Source organism: Anabrus simplex, chromosome 2, assembly GCF_040414725.1.
Source record: "Anabrus simplex isolate iqAnaSimp1 chromosome 2, ASM4041472v1, whole genome shotgun sequence".
NCBI classification, from domain to species: Eukaryota; Metazoa; Arthropoda; class Insecta; order Orthoptera; family Tettigoniidae; genus Anabrus; species Anabrus simplex.
Genome location: NC_090266.1, coordinates 1,196,753,925 through 1,196,771,193, shown reverse-complemented (window position 1 = coordinate 1,196,771,193; position 17,269 = coordinate 1,196,753,925). Strand labels below are relative to the sequence as shown.

The window sequence follows — 17,269 nt, the reverse complement described above, 5'->3', positions numbered from 1 at the left end:
TGGATATATCGCTTACCCATGAGGAAGTCAAAATCACCATCCAAAAGCTCAAAGTAGGAAAGTCTGCAGGTTTAGATAGTATTAGGATTGAACATATCAAGAATTTTGTGCAATGGCCTTGAAATGGTAAACTCATTTCTTCCATTTTCGTATCCATTCTGAGAACTAGCTTAAGGCAAAAGTGGGGGCACTCTTGAAACCAGGTAAGATATCAGATGACCCCAAGAATTTCAGGCATGTCTCTCTTCTGAGTCACCTTTTAAAATTGTTTGAACACCTTATACTCAATAGAATGCTCTTGTAGACAGTAAACTGATTAATCAACAGGCAGTACACTGACGATAGATTTCAGATGGGCCTTGTAACTGGCACCGTTTTCATTGACGTGACTGCTGCTTGCAATACCATCAACCACCGACTTCTCAAACAAAAGCTGTTTAAAATTACAGAAGACTCAAAGTGACACTTCAAGGTATAGAAAGTCACTGGAGGAACCAGAAAAATGGTCTCCTTGCTCCAATTCTCTTTAATATTTACACTAATGATCAACCTATTTGATTGAATACCAGGCATTTCCTATTTGCTGTTGCTCTTGGTGTTGGAGCTCAGTCCAGATCAATTTGGGAAGTAGAACCCAGGCAGCAGACCTGCCTGAATGAATTGTCCCTGTATTAAAGCGACAACTACTGCAAGCCAAATCCTAGGAAAACACATGTTACACTCTTCCATCTACATAATCATGCTGATAAGCACAAGCGTAACACCAGTTAGGAAGAAAGGCAGCTTGAGTTCACCCCTGTTGTCAAATACCTTGGAGATCAAGCTTGATCAGTATCTTTCTTTTAGAGTACATTGTCATTCTGTCAGTACGAACGCCAGAGTCAGGACTAATCTACTAAGCATGTTAACAGGGTCAAGTTGGGGAGCACATCCAGCAACTGTACGAGCTACAGCCCTGGTACTTTCTTTCTCTACAGATGAGTATGCTTGTCCTGTGTGGTTCAACTCGGCCCATCCGGAGAAAGTGGTTAATATCTTGAATGGCACGTGCCATGCAGTTTCTGGCTGCCTCATTACAACAAACATTGAAAAGCTATACCACACTTGTGGCATAGCTCCACCTTCAATCCGACGGCAAGTAACAGCTGAAACTAAGAAACTTGAACAAGAGGTGAACAACTGTCATCCTATCTATGATCATGAAGTAATAAAACCGTCTCAGATCATGAAGGAGTTTCATACAAGCCAGCACCAGCCACACCAAGTGTCCTCACGAGTCAATAACGCCGGCAACAGTTCACACTATCTGACTGGAATCAGCCAACAGAAGAACCTCAGCACATACTTCATAATACCGGTCTCTTTGGAAGACCCTGGATAGGATAAGAATTGGAATGCCTAGAACCAACGCTACACCAAAAACACGGGGTTTTACACAGAATGCCAACTGCGATTGTGGCACAATTCAAGATCTTGAGTATCAATTTCACTGTCCGAACTGCCCTGTGAAAACCCAACTTGAAGACTTCACTACAGTGAGTAATAAAGCTATTGTAGCTGCTTCATACTGGAGCGCTTTCAGCATTTGAGGATACTTGGATACAATGATCATCATCGTCATTAAAAACAGAGTAAAATGTAATAAAATTGACTAAGGCACTGACTTAGAACCAGCTCTATTCTACCATATCAGAAAGTACCAAGAATTTTAACTTGCCACACTACTGTAATGGTTAAAAATGACTAAGTTTTACTATAATTTAAGACAGCTTTACTATAATCATACCTGCCAACTTTACAAAACCAAAAATCAGGAGATTCTGATACGAAAATCAGGAAAAATCAGGAGATACAATTGGTCAAAACTGCTTATTCTACATGTCTTGTGCAATACAGGAGTACTATGGTATATATTACTATGGTGTATATATATTACAACACGTATTGCCTCAAGACACGACTGTTGCTATACAAGGATACAAGGTTAAAAATTACACATTCATCTGAAAGTATGTGAGTGAGATGATCTGTCTTGGATAAGCCTTCCGAAAATATGAACTCATGCTCCACATGTGTGAATCAGTCGTGCACTTAGATGCTATTACTTAGCAAATGCATATTGCATCACGTGCTCACGTGATTATGCGAAGTGCAATGCAATTAGTACATTAAAATTTGCCAGAATTGTCTCCAAAGGCTCCTAAAATCTCTAGAAAGGTCACTGTTCACTATCTCTGAAATTGTGTCCCTAAACTACTAAAACAGACTTCAAATCTAGTGACTAGTCTCTAGAATCGACTAACTGATGTGAACGAACGCGAACATAGCACGCAAGAACGAGACATTTGCAATTGATATACGTGTTGCGATATACAGGTTTCAATAAACATTGCAAATTCACGTGCATTTCTCACATTAATAAACGTCAGTACTTCATTTGAAAGCGGCCAACGAGCGAAGGACAAAACATATGTTTGAAGTTCACCAAAAAATAAGCTAAAATCAAGAGAAATAATAGAATAATCAGGAGGCAGAAAAACCTGTTGAAAATCTGGAAAGTTGGCAGGTATGTAGAATTTAAGACTGACTTCTGGGTCTGGGCTGGTGTTTCTCCTATTTTTGAAAAGTTGGCTGGCGAAGATTAGAATAAAAGTTCCAGTTTACCCCAACCCAAGTAAGATCTTGGTTAAGAAACCTTCCTCGTTGTGGTCCCTGTGCCCTGTATGACGGACAGAGTCCTTGGCTCCTGTAGCTGCCAGCACTGCAAAGCTTGACCGATTCCTACCCCCAGCACCCATCTGGTCTATTTCTGTTCTGGCCCTAAGGGTTTGAAGCTATTTGACTGCATTAACTGTTGTTGTTACCTGCCATCTAAAATGTTTGACTTTCCATAATGCTTGTACTAGCATGCTGTAGATTTAAGAAGACAACATTCATAGTCACTGACCAGCTGTTTATGTTATGATCATGGCTGCCTACAGTATGCAGATACTGAAAGCAAGCTCAATGTTGACAACAAAAGTGATATGGAATATTTAAGTTGGGGTGGAAATGAAATTTTAGTGAATGAAGATGATGTTACTGAAATAAGATTGTTAGTAAAAATGAAAGCTGTTTATATTATGATCATGGCTGCCTCGAGTATGCAGATACTGAAAGCAAGCTCAATGTTGACAACAAAAGTGATATGGAATATTTAAGTTGGGGTGGAATTGAAATTTTAGTGAATGAAGATGATGTTACTGAAATAAGAATGTTAGTAAAAATGAAGACCGAGAAAGAGGGGTAGAAGGGAAAAATCTTCAACTCTAGGACTCCGAAGAGTAAGTTATAACAAATTTTCTTGAAGTGTTAAAAGTTTGATTTGATTCTGTTAAATAATTTGCATGGTATGTTAATTTTTGTTATATAGCGTGATTTTCTTCAGTTAATTTCATAATAAAATAAACTAGTAAAGCAGCTAAACATACCTGTGCCAGGAGGGCCATATAACAGCACACCTTTTGGCTGGGCAATGCCAAGGGCATCAAACAATTCAGGGTGCTTCACCGGAAGTTCTATAACTTCCTTTATCTCTTTGATTTGTTTATCAAGACCACCCACCATCTCGTAAGTACTGTCAGGGACTTTCTCAACCATCATTAGTGAGACGAGTGGATCAACCTAAAATATTAAATTCAAATTGTGGAACGCTCTAATGAAATATTAAAATACAGAAATTACAAATTGTTAAATCAATGTCAGAAACCAATCAAGAATGACAGATTCATAGTTATGTGGAAATAATCAAAAAAATATGATAAATATCAGTATTTTTCATTACTTCAGGTAGTTTGAAAGAGGTGCTTAGTATTGCTAGTTGTTTAAACATATTCTCATAACTGTGAGAACATACCGCATTATTGTCATAATTCAGTTGAGACACTTAAAATAGTTACAGCAGATCCCAACCAAAGTTCATACTGAGAAAAAATACATTATCTGATTTCATCAAAACACAGGAAATCTTTAACATTATGACTAAACTTTTTTAGAATCTTTTAAATATGGTTTCCAATTATTACAATCCCAAGCTATCCTGGTTAATATTTTCCCTCATTTTGGGCTGTTTACTACAAAAAAATATACAGAAGTTAAAAAAATTAGGTGAAATTGAGTTTTCCTTTATTTAACATGTCAAAAGAACTAATCCAGCTTCATTCCCAGATTTTCACATTCTTTGTCAACATCAACAACCATAATGAACAAGATTTTTAGAAAACTCATTATAGATGGGTGGTATGTATTTCAATATTTTCGTCAGATCACTGTATTTAACTTCTTTATCTTTCTCTGGCTTTACTTCTGCTGTAACTTAAATAATGAAACATCTGAAGTTTTACCTCTTTTCCTAAAATTAACTTTTTGATGCACTTCAATGTCAGAATATGCTAAACTGAATTTTACAATATCAGGATTTACACACTCCACGACAATGAGTTAATCTTATGTAAAAGCAGAGGAGCACCATCGATGTACTTCTTTTCTATTTAGAAAGTTTGCACTAATGCTATTTTGAATATCAACAAAATCTTCCCTGTTCATTTTATGAATAGTTCTTCAATGACATCACACCATTGGTCAAAGCAATACACACCCTGCATCTCTCTTTTCTTCTTCTCAATAGCTACAAAATCCCTATCCAAAAGCATGTATGTGTTTGAAAATTTTCTTTTTCTGTTATTAAATTTAAAACTTTCATTTCTTACTAAGTAAATCCAAAGAGCAACAACATGAAATTTTTTGTTTTGTCCTGCACAAGAATTAATCCATATGGCCAGGTTAATAGCATTGAACTTAGATTTCAGCTGAGGCAAAACTTTTAGAAAACACAAACAGATATTATCACAAACACGTGAAGCCACTTTTTAAGACCATGCGTCCATAGCTGACGCAAAATTCTGTCGAAATGTAAGGTGTGGGAAGAGCATGTTGAAGATCAGTAGTAAGAAGTAGAACACCACTATCATTGCCTTTACGCAACTGAATGTCTTGCTGCATTTGTGTCTTCATTCCTGCCACTTGAGTTAAATGCAGCTGTTTCGTAACTGTAGTTTCAGGGCTCTGCACATACTCATCACAAAACTTGCACGAGTCTTTTAAAGGTAACTTAAAAACTATGATGAGCATGTATTGAACACCTCATGATATGCGTGAAGCTTTATGCGCTCGGCAGGACAAATCAGAAAAAAATCCAGAAGCCAGTAAAATTTCTTAGGTGCTGGACATATAGGGGCTGCCTGGCCGGAGGCGGTAAAGGCATGCTCGGTTCGCCCGGAAGGACGTGAGTTCGAATCCCCGTCGGGAGGTCGTAAAATTTAAGAAGCAAGATTTCCACTTCTGGAGGTGCACATGGTCCTGAGGTTCACTCAGCCTACACCAAAAATGTGTACGAGGTTAATTCCTGAGGGCAAAGGTAGCCGGGTGCAGAGCTAACCAGTCTACCCCATCAAGTGTCGAGGTTACGGATAATCGAAGCCTTTACCTTCCACCCCTCCAAGGGCCTTCATGGCCTGTACGGAGATGACTTTGCTTTGCTTTGATGGACATCATCATCATCATCATCATCATCATCGTTGACCAACACCAGTTTCCCAGGTGTGGTAAACAAGCTCCTTCCATTTTGTTCTGTCCATGAACCATTCTTCGTTCACAATCAGCTCCCAATCCTGACCACTCTCCTCTACATCCTTCTTCACTAAGTCTGTCCATTTTTCTCTAGGTCTGCCCACTAGTCACTTTCCCCTGATTTCTCTTTCATACTCCTATCTTGCAGACCTGTTGGCACTCATTCTTTTCTCATAACCAAACCACTTCAGTCTTGCCTTTTGGATCTTCTGGAGTAAGGAGTCTTCTAGTCCTACGTCTTCTCTGACTTTTTCATTCCTGATGTTATCCCTCCTGGTCTTCTGGATCATTGTGCGTAGGAACTTCATTTCTGCTGCTTGGAGTTTCGAGTTGTCCTTTCTTGTTAATGTAGCGGTTTCCAGGCTTTATGTGAAGATAGGGGCGTAGTATGATTTATAGAGTGTTATCTTGGTTTTGAGTGGTACTTGTTTATCCCATAGTAGCTGTCTTACTTGGAGGTAAAAATGTATTGCTTTGCTGATTCGACTGTTTACTTCATATTTAGCTAAGTTATCCTTGGACATTATACTATCCAAGTACTTAAATTCTGTGACACTGTCCAGCTTAGTGTCATTTAGCATGATTTCTGGCGGACTGTCACCCTTCTGTACCTTCAACACCACCGTTTTAGCCTTGTTGATGTTTAATCCATATCTCTCAAACTCCTGACTCCACCCCTGCAGTCTCTCTTCTACATCTTTCTCTGAGTTACTCCAAATTACTACATCATCTGCAAATGCAAATGCTTTTAAGTTTTTTTTTTTTTTTGCTAGTTGCTTTACGTTGCACCGACAAAGATAGTCTTATGGTGATGATGGAACAGGAAAGGGCTAGGTGTGGGGAGGAAGCGGCCGTGGCCTTAATTAAGGTACAGCCCCAGCATTTGCCTGGTGTGAAAATGGGAAACCACGGAAAACCATTTTCAGGGCTGCCGACAGTGGGGTTCGAACCTACTATCTCCCGAATACTGGATACTGGCCGCACTTAAGCGACTGCAGCTATCGAGCTCGGTACTTTTAAGTCTCGTTGCCCCTTTTCTTTCTTTCATATGGTATCCATTACAATGATAAATAATAGGAGCGACAAAGCACTACATTGTTGTACTCCCCTTTTTGTCTCAAACCAGTCTGACAGTCCAGAACCGACATGTACACCGCTTCTGGTTTTCTCATAAAGCACCTTAACTTTTGAAATTAGACTGTCTCGAACTTCGAGCTTTCTCAGGCACTCCCAAATAAGCTCCCTTGGTATGCTGTCATAGGCCTTTTCGATGTCAAGGAACAGTGGATATAAAGGCTTCTCTTTTTCCCAATGTTTTTCCATCAGCATCCTGACAGCAAATATAAGATCTCTTGTTGATCTTGCAGGCCTAAAGCCATATTGTTCCTCTTCTAAAAATGGTTCTACAATTTCTCTGGACATATAAAAATAATTTGCTTACCTCTATAATATTACCTACTTCATATTAAATGGTTCTACAATTTCTCTGGACATATAATATAAAAATAATTTGCTTACCTCTATAATATTAACTACTTCATATTAAATACTCTTAAAATCACAGTCGCTAATATTGGCTATTCATTTAATGGGAACAAATCTCGTCTTGGCACAAATGTACTAAACCCCAAACAGTGCTTACTACCAAACAGTGTGGTACACAAAGAACATAACGGAGAAAATTTGGCGCCATGACCGACCAACCAAAACTGAAGATTATGACCAGTCATGAGTAATTTTGAACGCTCATAACAATTCAAGTCCATGTTCAGTTGAAGCCGATGCTCATAGCCACTTCTAAACCTTATAATATCCTTCTTTAGATACGCTAGATAGACGACAGTAACAACAACAAAAAATAAGCAAACCATCTTAGGAAGGAATTTCACTGCCAAGGTTTTTAAAATGCCAGAAAAATAATTTTTGTATGTTATTTCCAGATTACAAATTGGAAATAAATTTCAAAAATATTGCATTGCCCTCCGACTGGAATTTAGAAGCTATAATTTGACAATTTTAGGTGCATACCCATTTCTTTTCATCGCCATGGTGACCGCATGCCTCAGATTTGTCCAGCCATGTTTATGGATATTATATTTTGCTGATCAGAATCTGTAAATTTGTACCTTTTTCTGTTGGTGGTTTAACGTTGCACTAACATGTGAAAGGTTTTTGGGGCAGAAGGATGGGAAAGGGCTAGGATTGGAAAGGTATCGGCTGTCGCCTTAATTAAGGGTACAGCCCCGACATTTGCCTGGTGTGAAAATGGGAAACCATAGAAAAACATCTCCAGGACTGCCGACAGTGGGGTTTGAACCCATTATCTTTGGAGATATCAAGGTTCCACTGTATTTGGTTTTGCCCTTGTTGATCTCTAAGCACAGATGTTGTGATCCCTCACTTGTGTGCTGCAGAACTTCCATCAAGTAGTTCAAACTTCTCCTGAGTAGGACAACATTGTCTGCGAAGGCCAGGTACTGGAGGTTTCTGTTGCAAATGCTACCCCCTGGGTTCAGTGGTATTCGATGCATAACTTGCTCCAGTCAGAGGTTAAACAGAGTGGTTGACAATGCGTCGCTTTGCCTCAACCCTCTCTATACTTTGAACTCGCTGGAGAGCTGGCCCTGGATCTCCATTTTGGCTCTGGTACTTCTCACAGTCACCAGGACAAGGGCGGTGATCTACGCCACCATCTGCATCTCTTCTAACACCTGTCGCAACCTTGACCTGTCCACAATGACGTAAGCCTCCTTGTAGTCAATGTAGAGCTGGAGAATGTTGATGTATTCGTAACACTTTTCAAGGATGGGCCGTAGGGTTAGTATGGGGTCTGTTGTTGATCTTTTGTGCTGGAAGCCTCTCCGATAATCTCCCAGCTGCCTCTCTTCAAAGGGCTCAAATCTCCTAGCCAGCACCTTCGGAATGATCTTGGAGGCCACACTAAGTAGTGAGATTCCTTGGTAGTTGCTGCATACTGTCTTGTCATCCGTCTTGTAGATGGGACGTATAAGGGCCGAGCTCCAGTTCCTTGGCATCTCCTTGCTCTCCCATACAGATTGGAGCAGGGCGTGCATGCTGTCTACAAACTCCTCTCCTCCATACTTGAACAGCTCTGTTGGTAGGCAGTCATCTCCTTGCGCTCTGTTATTTCGCATGAGGTCAGTCGCCTCCTTCACTTCATTCCTCGTCAATTCGGGGGACTGGCTCATGCTTGTCAGTAGGTGAGTGGTCAGCTGTTGCCTGTTCAGGCACCCGTGCTTCTGCCTCCTCAGTGTTCAGGAGCTCTTCAAAGTGCTCCGCCCATCGTGGCAAGATCTCTCCAACCAAAAGACCCTCCTTGTCCTTGCAGTATGAGGTTCTGGACTCAAACCCATTCTTGATTTCCCTTGTTCCCTGGAACATGGTGCAAACCACCTCCTTATCATACAGCTCCTCAATGGCCTCCAGCTGCGCTTTCTCTCACTATCTTTACCTCCTCCAGAGCAGAGGTCAAGGTTGCGACAGGTGTTAGAAGAGATGCAGATGCTGGCGTAGATCACCGCCCTTGTCCTGGTGACTGTGAGAAGTACCAGAGCCAAAATGGAGATCCAGGGCCAGCTCTCCAGGGAGTTCGCAGTACAGAGAGGGTTGAGGCAAAGCGACGCATTGTCAACCACTCTGTTTAACCTCTGACTGGAGCAAGTTATGCGTCGAATACCATTGAACCCATGGGGTAGCATTTGCAACAGAAACCTCCAGTACCTGGACTTCGCAGACAATGTTGTCCTACTCAGGAGAAGTGTGAACTACCTGATGGAAGTTCTGCAGCACATGAGCGAGGGATCACAACATCTGTGCTTACAGGTCAACAAGGACAAAACCAAATACAGTGGAACCTCGATATCTCGAATCACCTCGGGAGCTAAATTTTATTTCGAGTTATCGAAATTTCGAGATATAGAGAATATTGTTTCTAAGCACGTTTAGCACATAACTGCATCATACAGTATGTATCTACAAGCTTATACTGAATACATTATTTTTAATAATAATATTTGTTTTACGTCCCACTAACTACTCTTTTACGGTTTTCGGAGACGCCGAGGTGCCGGAATTCAGTCCCGCAGGAGTTCTCTTACGTGCCAGTAAATCTACTGACACGAGGCTGACGTATTTGAGCACCTTCAAATACCACCGGATTGAGCCAGGATCGAACCTGCCAAGTTGGGGTCAGAAGGCCAGCGCCTTAAGCGTCTGAACCACTCAACCCGGCCATTATTTTTAACAATACTTAAAAAAATATACAAACAAATTCTATTTTATGGCATCACTTTAATTATAACACTTATTATAGTAACTCTTTAGAAGACAGGATACAGTACATACAGTAGTGAAACAAGAAACATACATCCGTTAACACATTTGAAAAAACAAATCCGTTAGTCTCTTCTGTTTGTTACGGTTAACCTTTCCTCCCTTCACGTTGAAACTTCTCGTCAATACCATGCAGCCGAGATTCGTTAATGGAGCTTGGCATCTGCGACTTTGGGGCTTGCTTTTGTATGTGCCCGGTAATTAATTCACACCTGAGAAACAGTGAGGCATCGTCCATTTTCCTATCACTAGAAGTTTTAGTTTTTCGCTTCCCGTCATATTAGCTCTCAGCATCACTGAAACCCTTTCTTTACTTGTTAACTATTCCTCACAAACCAACAAATGCCGTATTGCACAGTTGATGTTGCAAAAGATTTGTGTCACAGAGTATTTCTTGCTTCAAGGGAGGAAATGCCTGCATCAAGTAATCGAAACATTTGTGTACCCAAATTTCAAGTAATAGAGAAATACACACGAAGAATAGGACAAACGGCCGGGAAATTTAAGTTACTTTAAGATATTGGAAATTTGAGTAATGGAGGTTCGAGAAATCTAGATTCAACTGTACATGGTGAACACCTGAGACAAAATAAGATTTCATGGCGTGAGATGCCTGCAATTTGCAAGTAATCCCTACGAGAGTGACACAGTGTAAGTACCTGGCAGCCCTCATGACTGAAAACAACAAGCTCAACGAGAAGATGAAGGCTACGGTAGCAGCTGGGAAAAGGTGTTACTTCGGCTTCCAGAAGTTACTAAATACTCAATGCTGTCCAGAAGATTAAAATTCACCGAGTACCGGGTTACAATCTGTCCAGTTGTGCTGCATGCATGCAAGACGTGGGCCATAAACGAGCACAACAAGAACATTCTATGGATGTGGAAGAGAAAGATCTCGAGGAAGATCTTCGGCGTGGTTCACGATCAAGGAGTGGCACATCAGGACCAACGAAGAAGTCTATGCCATGTATGGTGACCTCGAGATAGTCGGAGAGGCCAAAAAGACGAGACTCAGGCACATCATAAGGATGGACCAGGATCGAGCAACAAAGATGATCCTTGACCAACATCCTGGCAGCCAACGAAGATGGGGGAGACCAAGGACAAGATGGATGGAAAATGTCTCGAGAGATTCACAACTGTTAGGGATCCAGGGCTGGAGAAGGAGAGCTCTGGACCAAAAGGAGTGGGCAAAAGCTATTTGAGAGGCCGGGGTCCTTCAAGGGCTGTAGCACCAGCAGAGTGAGTGAGTATTCCCCTAGTTTTACTTTTTTCACATTAGTATAATGTTTTGTATATATACAGTATCTCTCTCATTCCCACCGTGTACAACAAGCAAGGAGTAAATCTGAATCCTATTTTACTGTGTGTGCCTTGTGTGAACAAACAAAATTGGAGTGTATGATACTGATAGGGAGTGAAAAGAACTTAACTCATAATCTGATTTGGCAAATAAGTATTCTACAAAATTCAACTGAGAACCAGTAACTGGAAACTCCCTAATACCATCTGTAGAATGTCAGGAAGTATCACTACTTTTTTATATATATATCTTACACTTTAGCACAACAAGAACAACTCCAGGTAAGAACCTGGTCCATGGCAGTACAGTGCTCAGTCGTTAACACAACAAGAAATTTATAGGAAAAACAAGGATTGCCCAAGGTAACTGATTACAGCCCTTTGCCAATTGCTAATGTAAAGGGACCCAATTGCTGGGTTATTATTTTGGATAAACTGTCAGGTTCTTTGAGTGACAATTGCGTATATGAGATGTAGGACTGCATGTAGTATAATTTCACTCGAGATAGCCAGTTGCTCATCTTCTAATAACCAAGACAGTTTTTAACTAAAACATATTTCAGTATTAAAACACTCAGCCAGTTCCAGTTATTTACATTACTGACTGAAAAGCAGCAGTACATATGAATTACATATTTCCTTACATACTGAACAGTACGAAAGGGGTAAACTATAATTTCCAGTAGTTATTAAGTAACAGTCACCAAAATTCGTAAATATATAGGCTCTCATGAAGATGTTAATGACTTTTACAAGTTTCCTTATAGGGCAGATTAACTTTAATATATCAACATTTTTCATATCACGTTACATACATATACATTTATATTTGTTCTGAATATAATCTGTCTGACAACGCCAAGGTCACACTGGACACCTGCTGTGATACCAAAAAACCTAATGTCGAGCAGACTTACGTGTAAAATGGGGCTAAGATACAGAATGAATTGTTAGTTACATCACCCAAAGACCAGAAAAGAATAAAAAAGTATGCCTCAAATATAAGAGACTGAAGTTTATTTTTCAAAATACCAATTACTATGTTTGCCTCTAATAGAATTTTCAAAATTACCTTACATTCAAGAAACACATCTTTGATTTCATGAAGAAAAGAAATAATTTCTCATCCCCAACTTGATAAATAAAGAGCAATTCCATTGCTTAGGATATAAATGGGGCATTTATTGATAATGTACAATAAAGTAAGTACTGTGGAGATAAATTTACTGATATAACAGATAATAGTAACACCTACAGTATTTTTTTACAATTTGCTTCATGTCACACCAGCACAGATAGGTCTTATGGCAACAATGAGATAGAAAAGGGCTAGGAGTGTGAAGGATGTGGCTGTGGCCTTAATTAAGGTACAGCCCCAGCATTTTCCTGGTGTGAAAATGGGAAATCACAGAAGACAATCTTCAGGGCTGCCGACAGTGGGTTTCAAACCTTTATCTCCCGAATGCAAGCTTAGAGCTGTGCGACCCTAAGCACATGGCCAAATCGCTCTGCACCGAGCAATTTAATTAGACCAAGTTGCCAGGTTCCAAGATAGAGTTCTAAATATTCTCGAATCACAGAATTCTATGAAAACCTGCACAACAAAGCCTTTAATTACATGGTCTAAACAAACTGTTGCAGTTGATATTGAAGGTAACAGCTGATACAGTACCTATGAAACCAATGAAGGCTAAAGAAATAATGAAGACACCATTTACATACCAGGAACCTCATTTATCTGGTTGTCTGGTTTACCGGATGGAAAATAATAAAAAATTATTTTTACTTGTACAGTATTTCTTTTACGGGATCGACTCTTCTTGAATGTCTTTTTCACCAAGGATAGTTAAGGACAGGAATTGGAAGTAATTCGGCCAGGGTCTATCAAAGGTACCGTCCCAGAATTCACCTGGAATTGAGAATGGGAAACCATGGAAAACCATTCCCAGGACGGCCGAGATGGGATTCAAACCCACATTCTTCTGAATGCAACACACTACTAACGTGCCTCAGCACGCAGAGCTACGCCATTCGGAAAACACTCTTTAGTCACCTCATCAATCACTTTTTTAATGACGGTCCTACTGACATGAAGTCTATGACACTCATCAGCTACTGCAGACGTTATCTTGAGTTCACATTGTTGATCAATAAGGACCTGCTGTGTGATCGCTTAAGATGATGAAAGAGGAAGGTAATGAGTCATCATATCCAGTGTTCTCCCTAGGACCTTTTTAATGGGCGCAACGCCCTGCCGTTTTTAGAGACCGCCTGGCTAATATAACCTAGATATGTGCTAGTTACATAATATTAATAGGTACATATCTGAGTCACTGGGTCCTCCAAATTAGCATGTAAAACTGTTAATTTAAATGAAAAAATTATTATTACTAGCTGACCCAACAGACGTCGTTCTGTCAAAAATAAATGACAATGGAACGAACTGAAATTCAGTCTGTACTGCACGCAAAAATCAAAATAATGCAAATGACGAATCATCAACATCAAATGAGTTAATTTTCTACTGCTACTAAAAGTCAGTAACAAACAACTGGAAAAATGTGTTTTCATTACCTGCAATATTAATATATTGATAGTGAATAAGGAAATGCTCAAATAGATCACAGCATATCACTACCCAGTAATAACTCTGATTGACTGTAACGTAGATGGGAACTGTTCAGCAGGTCTTCAAATACCTCACAGAGCCATAATTATCCCCCGTTTCAAATCAAGTAATTCGATAAGTTGATGGCGTGAAGATACTGTGGCAAAACTTACTCCTCTTTCTTCGTAGGAAATAACTATCATAGAGAACACTGATTCCAATCAACACTATGAAGATATTTTTCATTGTAAAGCTTTGAGTTACACGATATTTTTGTTTGATTACCTGGCGCGTAAACAAACAAAGTTGATGGTTTTCCAACACAGGAACAGGCAACATACAATTGGCCATGCGAGAAACATGGGTTTTCAAAATTAATGCCGCAAACACTCAATGACTGCCCCTGGGATTTATTTATGGTCATAGCAAAAGTGAGCCGCACTGGAAACTGCAGTCGTTTAAATTTAAATGGTATATCAGTCGGAATCATAGGGATGCGTGGTATCAAAAGTCTTCTCCTTTATTTTTCCCCGTTAGAATGGTTGCTTCGATCACGTTGTTCAGTAATGTTTTCACCGCTAGCCGTGTGCCGTTACAAAGAAGCGGTTGGTTGATATTTCGCAACATTATGACCACTGATCGGACATTTAATTGAAGAATGTGAGGTGGCAATCCTGGCAAATCCAGCGAGTTCAAAAATTTGGGTGGATAGTTGACGACATCATCTTGGCTAGTAGCGGAATCAACTGATTTGTATGTCCTCAATTCACCGGCAATTTCATTTTTAATTTTGAAATTTAATTCATTTACATCCATGTTTTGGCAGTCAATATAGCTCGTTCGCTCAACCAAATTTGATCTGTGTAATTTTGAGCAATGTTTGGGAACACCTCTTGAATGAGTTCGGTTTTGGATTCAATAAACCGACAAAAATTGTCAGGAAAAGTAATGCAGCCAGTCAGAATGTCTGAAGGGAATTTGCCATTACCAATGTCAATGAAAAAAAAAAAAATTGAAATGGCATATGGCTTTTAGTGCTGAGACATGTTCGGCTCGCCAGGTGCAGGTCTTTAGATTTGACTCCCGTAGGCGACCTGCGCGTCATGATGAGGATGAAAGGATGATGAAGACAACACATACACCCAGCCCCCGTGCCAGCGAAATTAACCAATGATGGTTAAAATTCCCGACCCTGCCGGGAATCCAACCTGGGAACCCCGTGACCAAAGGCCAGCACGCTAACCACTTAGCCATGGACCCGGACACCAGTGTCAATTAGTTGTTTTGAAAACATCTCTCCAGATGGATAATTTTGCAACTCGACACGCATATTCTGGCTTAAATTTAGTATCTTGACATGTTTCTACAAAACTGATGACTTTAAACATGCATCAAGTTCATCAGCTGGCGTTGACCGTAGAATCACTGGCAATGTTTGACGAAAATCTCCTGCTAACAAAATCATCGCTCCACCAAATCGGTTTTGACTGTTCCGCAGGTCGGAGTTTCGTTGCTTTGCATAATCAACAGAAATTTTAGTACTGAATGGGCTGTTCGACCGCCTTCGAACAATGTAGCTGCAATGCCTGATGAAGCAAGTGTGAGTGCAATTTCATTGTGTGAGCGAATTGTTGCTAAAATCAATGAAATTAAGAAAGTTTTTCCTGTACCCCTGGGAGCGTCCAAGAAGTAAATCCCTCCAGTTCCATCATTTACAACTTTCATTAGAGTATCAAATACATACTTTTATTGTTGGTTCAACAGCGGAAGATTTATTCGAACTGATTCTCTTAAAGCAGCAAGATCGTACAGTTTTTCGCGTTGCAACTCTTGATTAAAAGTGTTGTGCATCGGGCGATTGGACGCGGCCATGCCTAATTGAGATAATACTTTGTTTGACATCATCAAGCACATGTTCTTAATTGATATCAACGCCTCATTGTACATTTCTTCATTGATTTGTAAATTTGTGCAGTCCGATTAGACTGAAAATTGGCATGGCTGGCAGCATTTCGAGTTCTTCGACCGAAGTTGCTCCGCCCGCCTCTTATAGGCGGCATGAGTCTTGAAATGAGTATACTGTATATGGAAGCACACACAAAATAAACCAATCAACCAACGAAATCGATGAACTTGTTTGTTGAGAAGCGAAGATTTAAAAACAACCAAGGTAGACAAAGGTCTCTAACTACGACACTGCGTGCGACTGTCTGGAGAGCGTACACGCGAAACCAAAACCCAAGGAGACATTCTCCTGTCACAAACTGAGAACTAAGCGAGATAAGAACTTGGTGTTTGTTTTAAAAATAACTTCCATATCTGAAGACCATTTGTCTCGCTTTGAACCCCCATGCAAATTCAATAGCAAAGAAGTTGGCCAGCGGCTGACTTTTTCGTGCCTGCACATAAAAATCTCTGAACATGACTGAAAGGAGAAACAAATAGTGCATGTTCTTATAATTTAAAAACAAACTTATCTACGTCGAGCTGAAATGTTCCTTTACAAGCAGTGAAAAATTACAAATATAGTGAATATAAAATAGGAGTTATGACATGATAAGTTCTAGGCAATGAAAATTTCGCATTTAAGGTAACATTCCATTATATTAACATTTTCAAACTCAATTATTTTGTAAAACTTTTTCTGTTAACGGCATCAAATGCGGCTTGAAATTCTGTACATAATCCGATACTCACCCATTTTAACCGATAACACTGAGATTTACGGACATTTAGCAAACGCGCTGGATTAGAGGAGGACAGCGCCAAGCGCAAACGTGGGAGAAGGAAAGAGAGACTAACAGTTTGAATGGAAAAAGAGAAATGGGGCTTTTACCGTTTTTCCTGGCATTTTTTCCAATTTTTCTCTTTGTAAAAACCTTACTCGGACTTCGACGAATATTTGAAAAAAAAAAAGAATTAGCCAAATTGGTCCAGCCGTTCCCGAGTTTTGCGCTTAGCAACACATTTAGCGATTCATTTTTATTTATATAGATTAGCATAACTGCATCAATTACATCGGAGATCAAGTGTGAGCTGAGACTAGCTTACTTTGGCCATGTTATGCAATCAGATGCAATGGAAGAAGCAATCATGCTAGGAATGATCAGCGGTACAAGAAGACCAAGTCACCAAAGGACTTGTTGGTTAAACACCAACCCTCACCCTGGAATCCCAGGAGGCAGTGTGGAACAGGACAACTTGGAGAGCGCTAATTCATAGAATCGTCGATGGTCGGATTCGACTGAACGGATGACATCGTCATCATCATTTGCGCCGATAACAAAACGCCAGATCAGATATATAAGATAAGATATATAACGCCGATGAATCTGGACT

General features: G+C 40.0%; 1 protein-coding gene across 1 annotated transcript in view; it reads right to left on the bottom strand.

Annotated features, from left to right (window-relative positions):
• The window catches only part of LOC136864788 (26S proteasome regulatory subunit 8), a 147,103-nt gene that overhangs the window by 103,359 nt on the left and 26,475 nt on the right, over positions 1-17,269 (bottom strand). Inside the window, exon 4 of the mRNA XM_067142178.2 lies at positions 3,471-3,663. Coding sequence (XP_066998279.1) covers positions 3,471-3,663 — 193 coding nt within the window. The remainder of the gene's footprint in view (positions 1-3,470; positions 3,664-17,269) is intronic.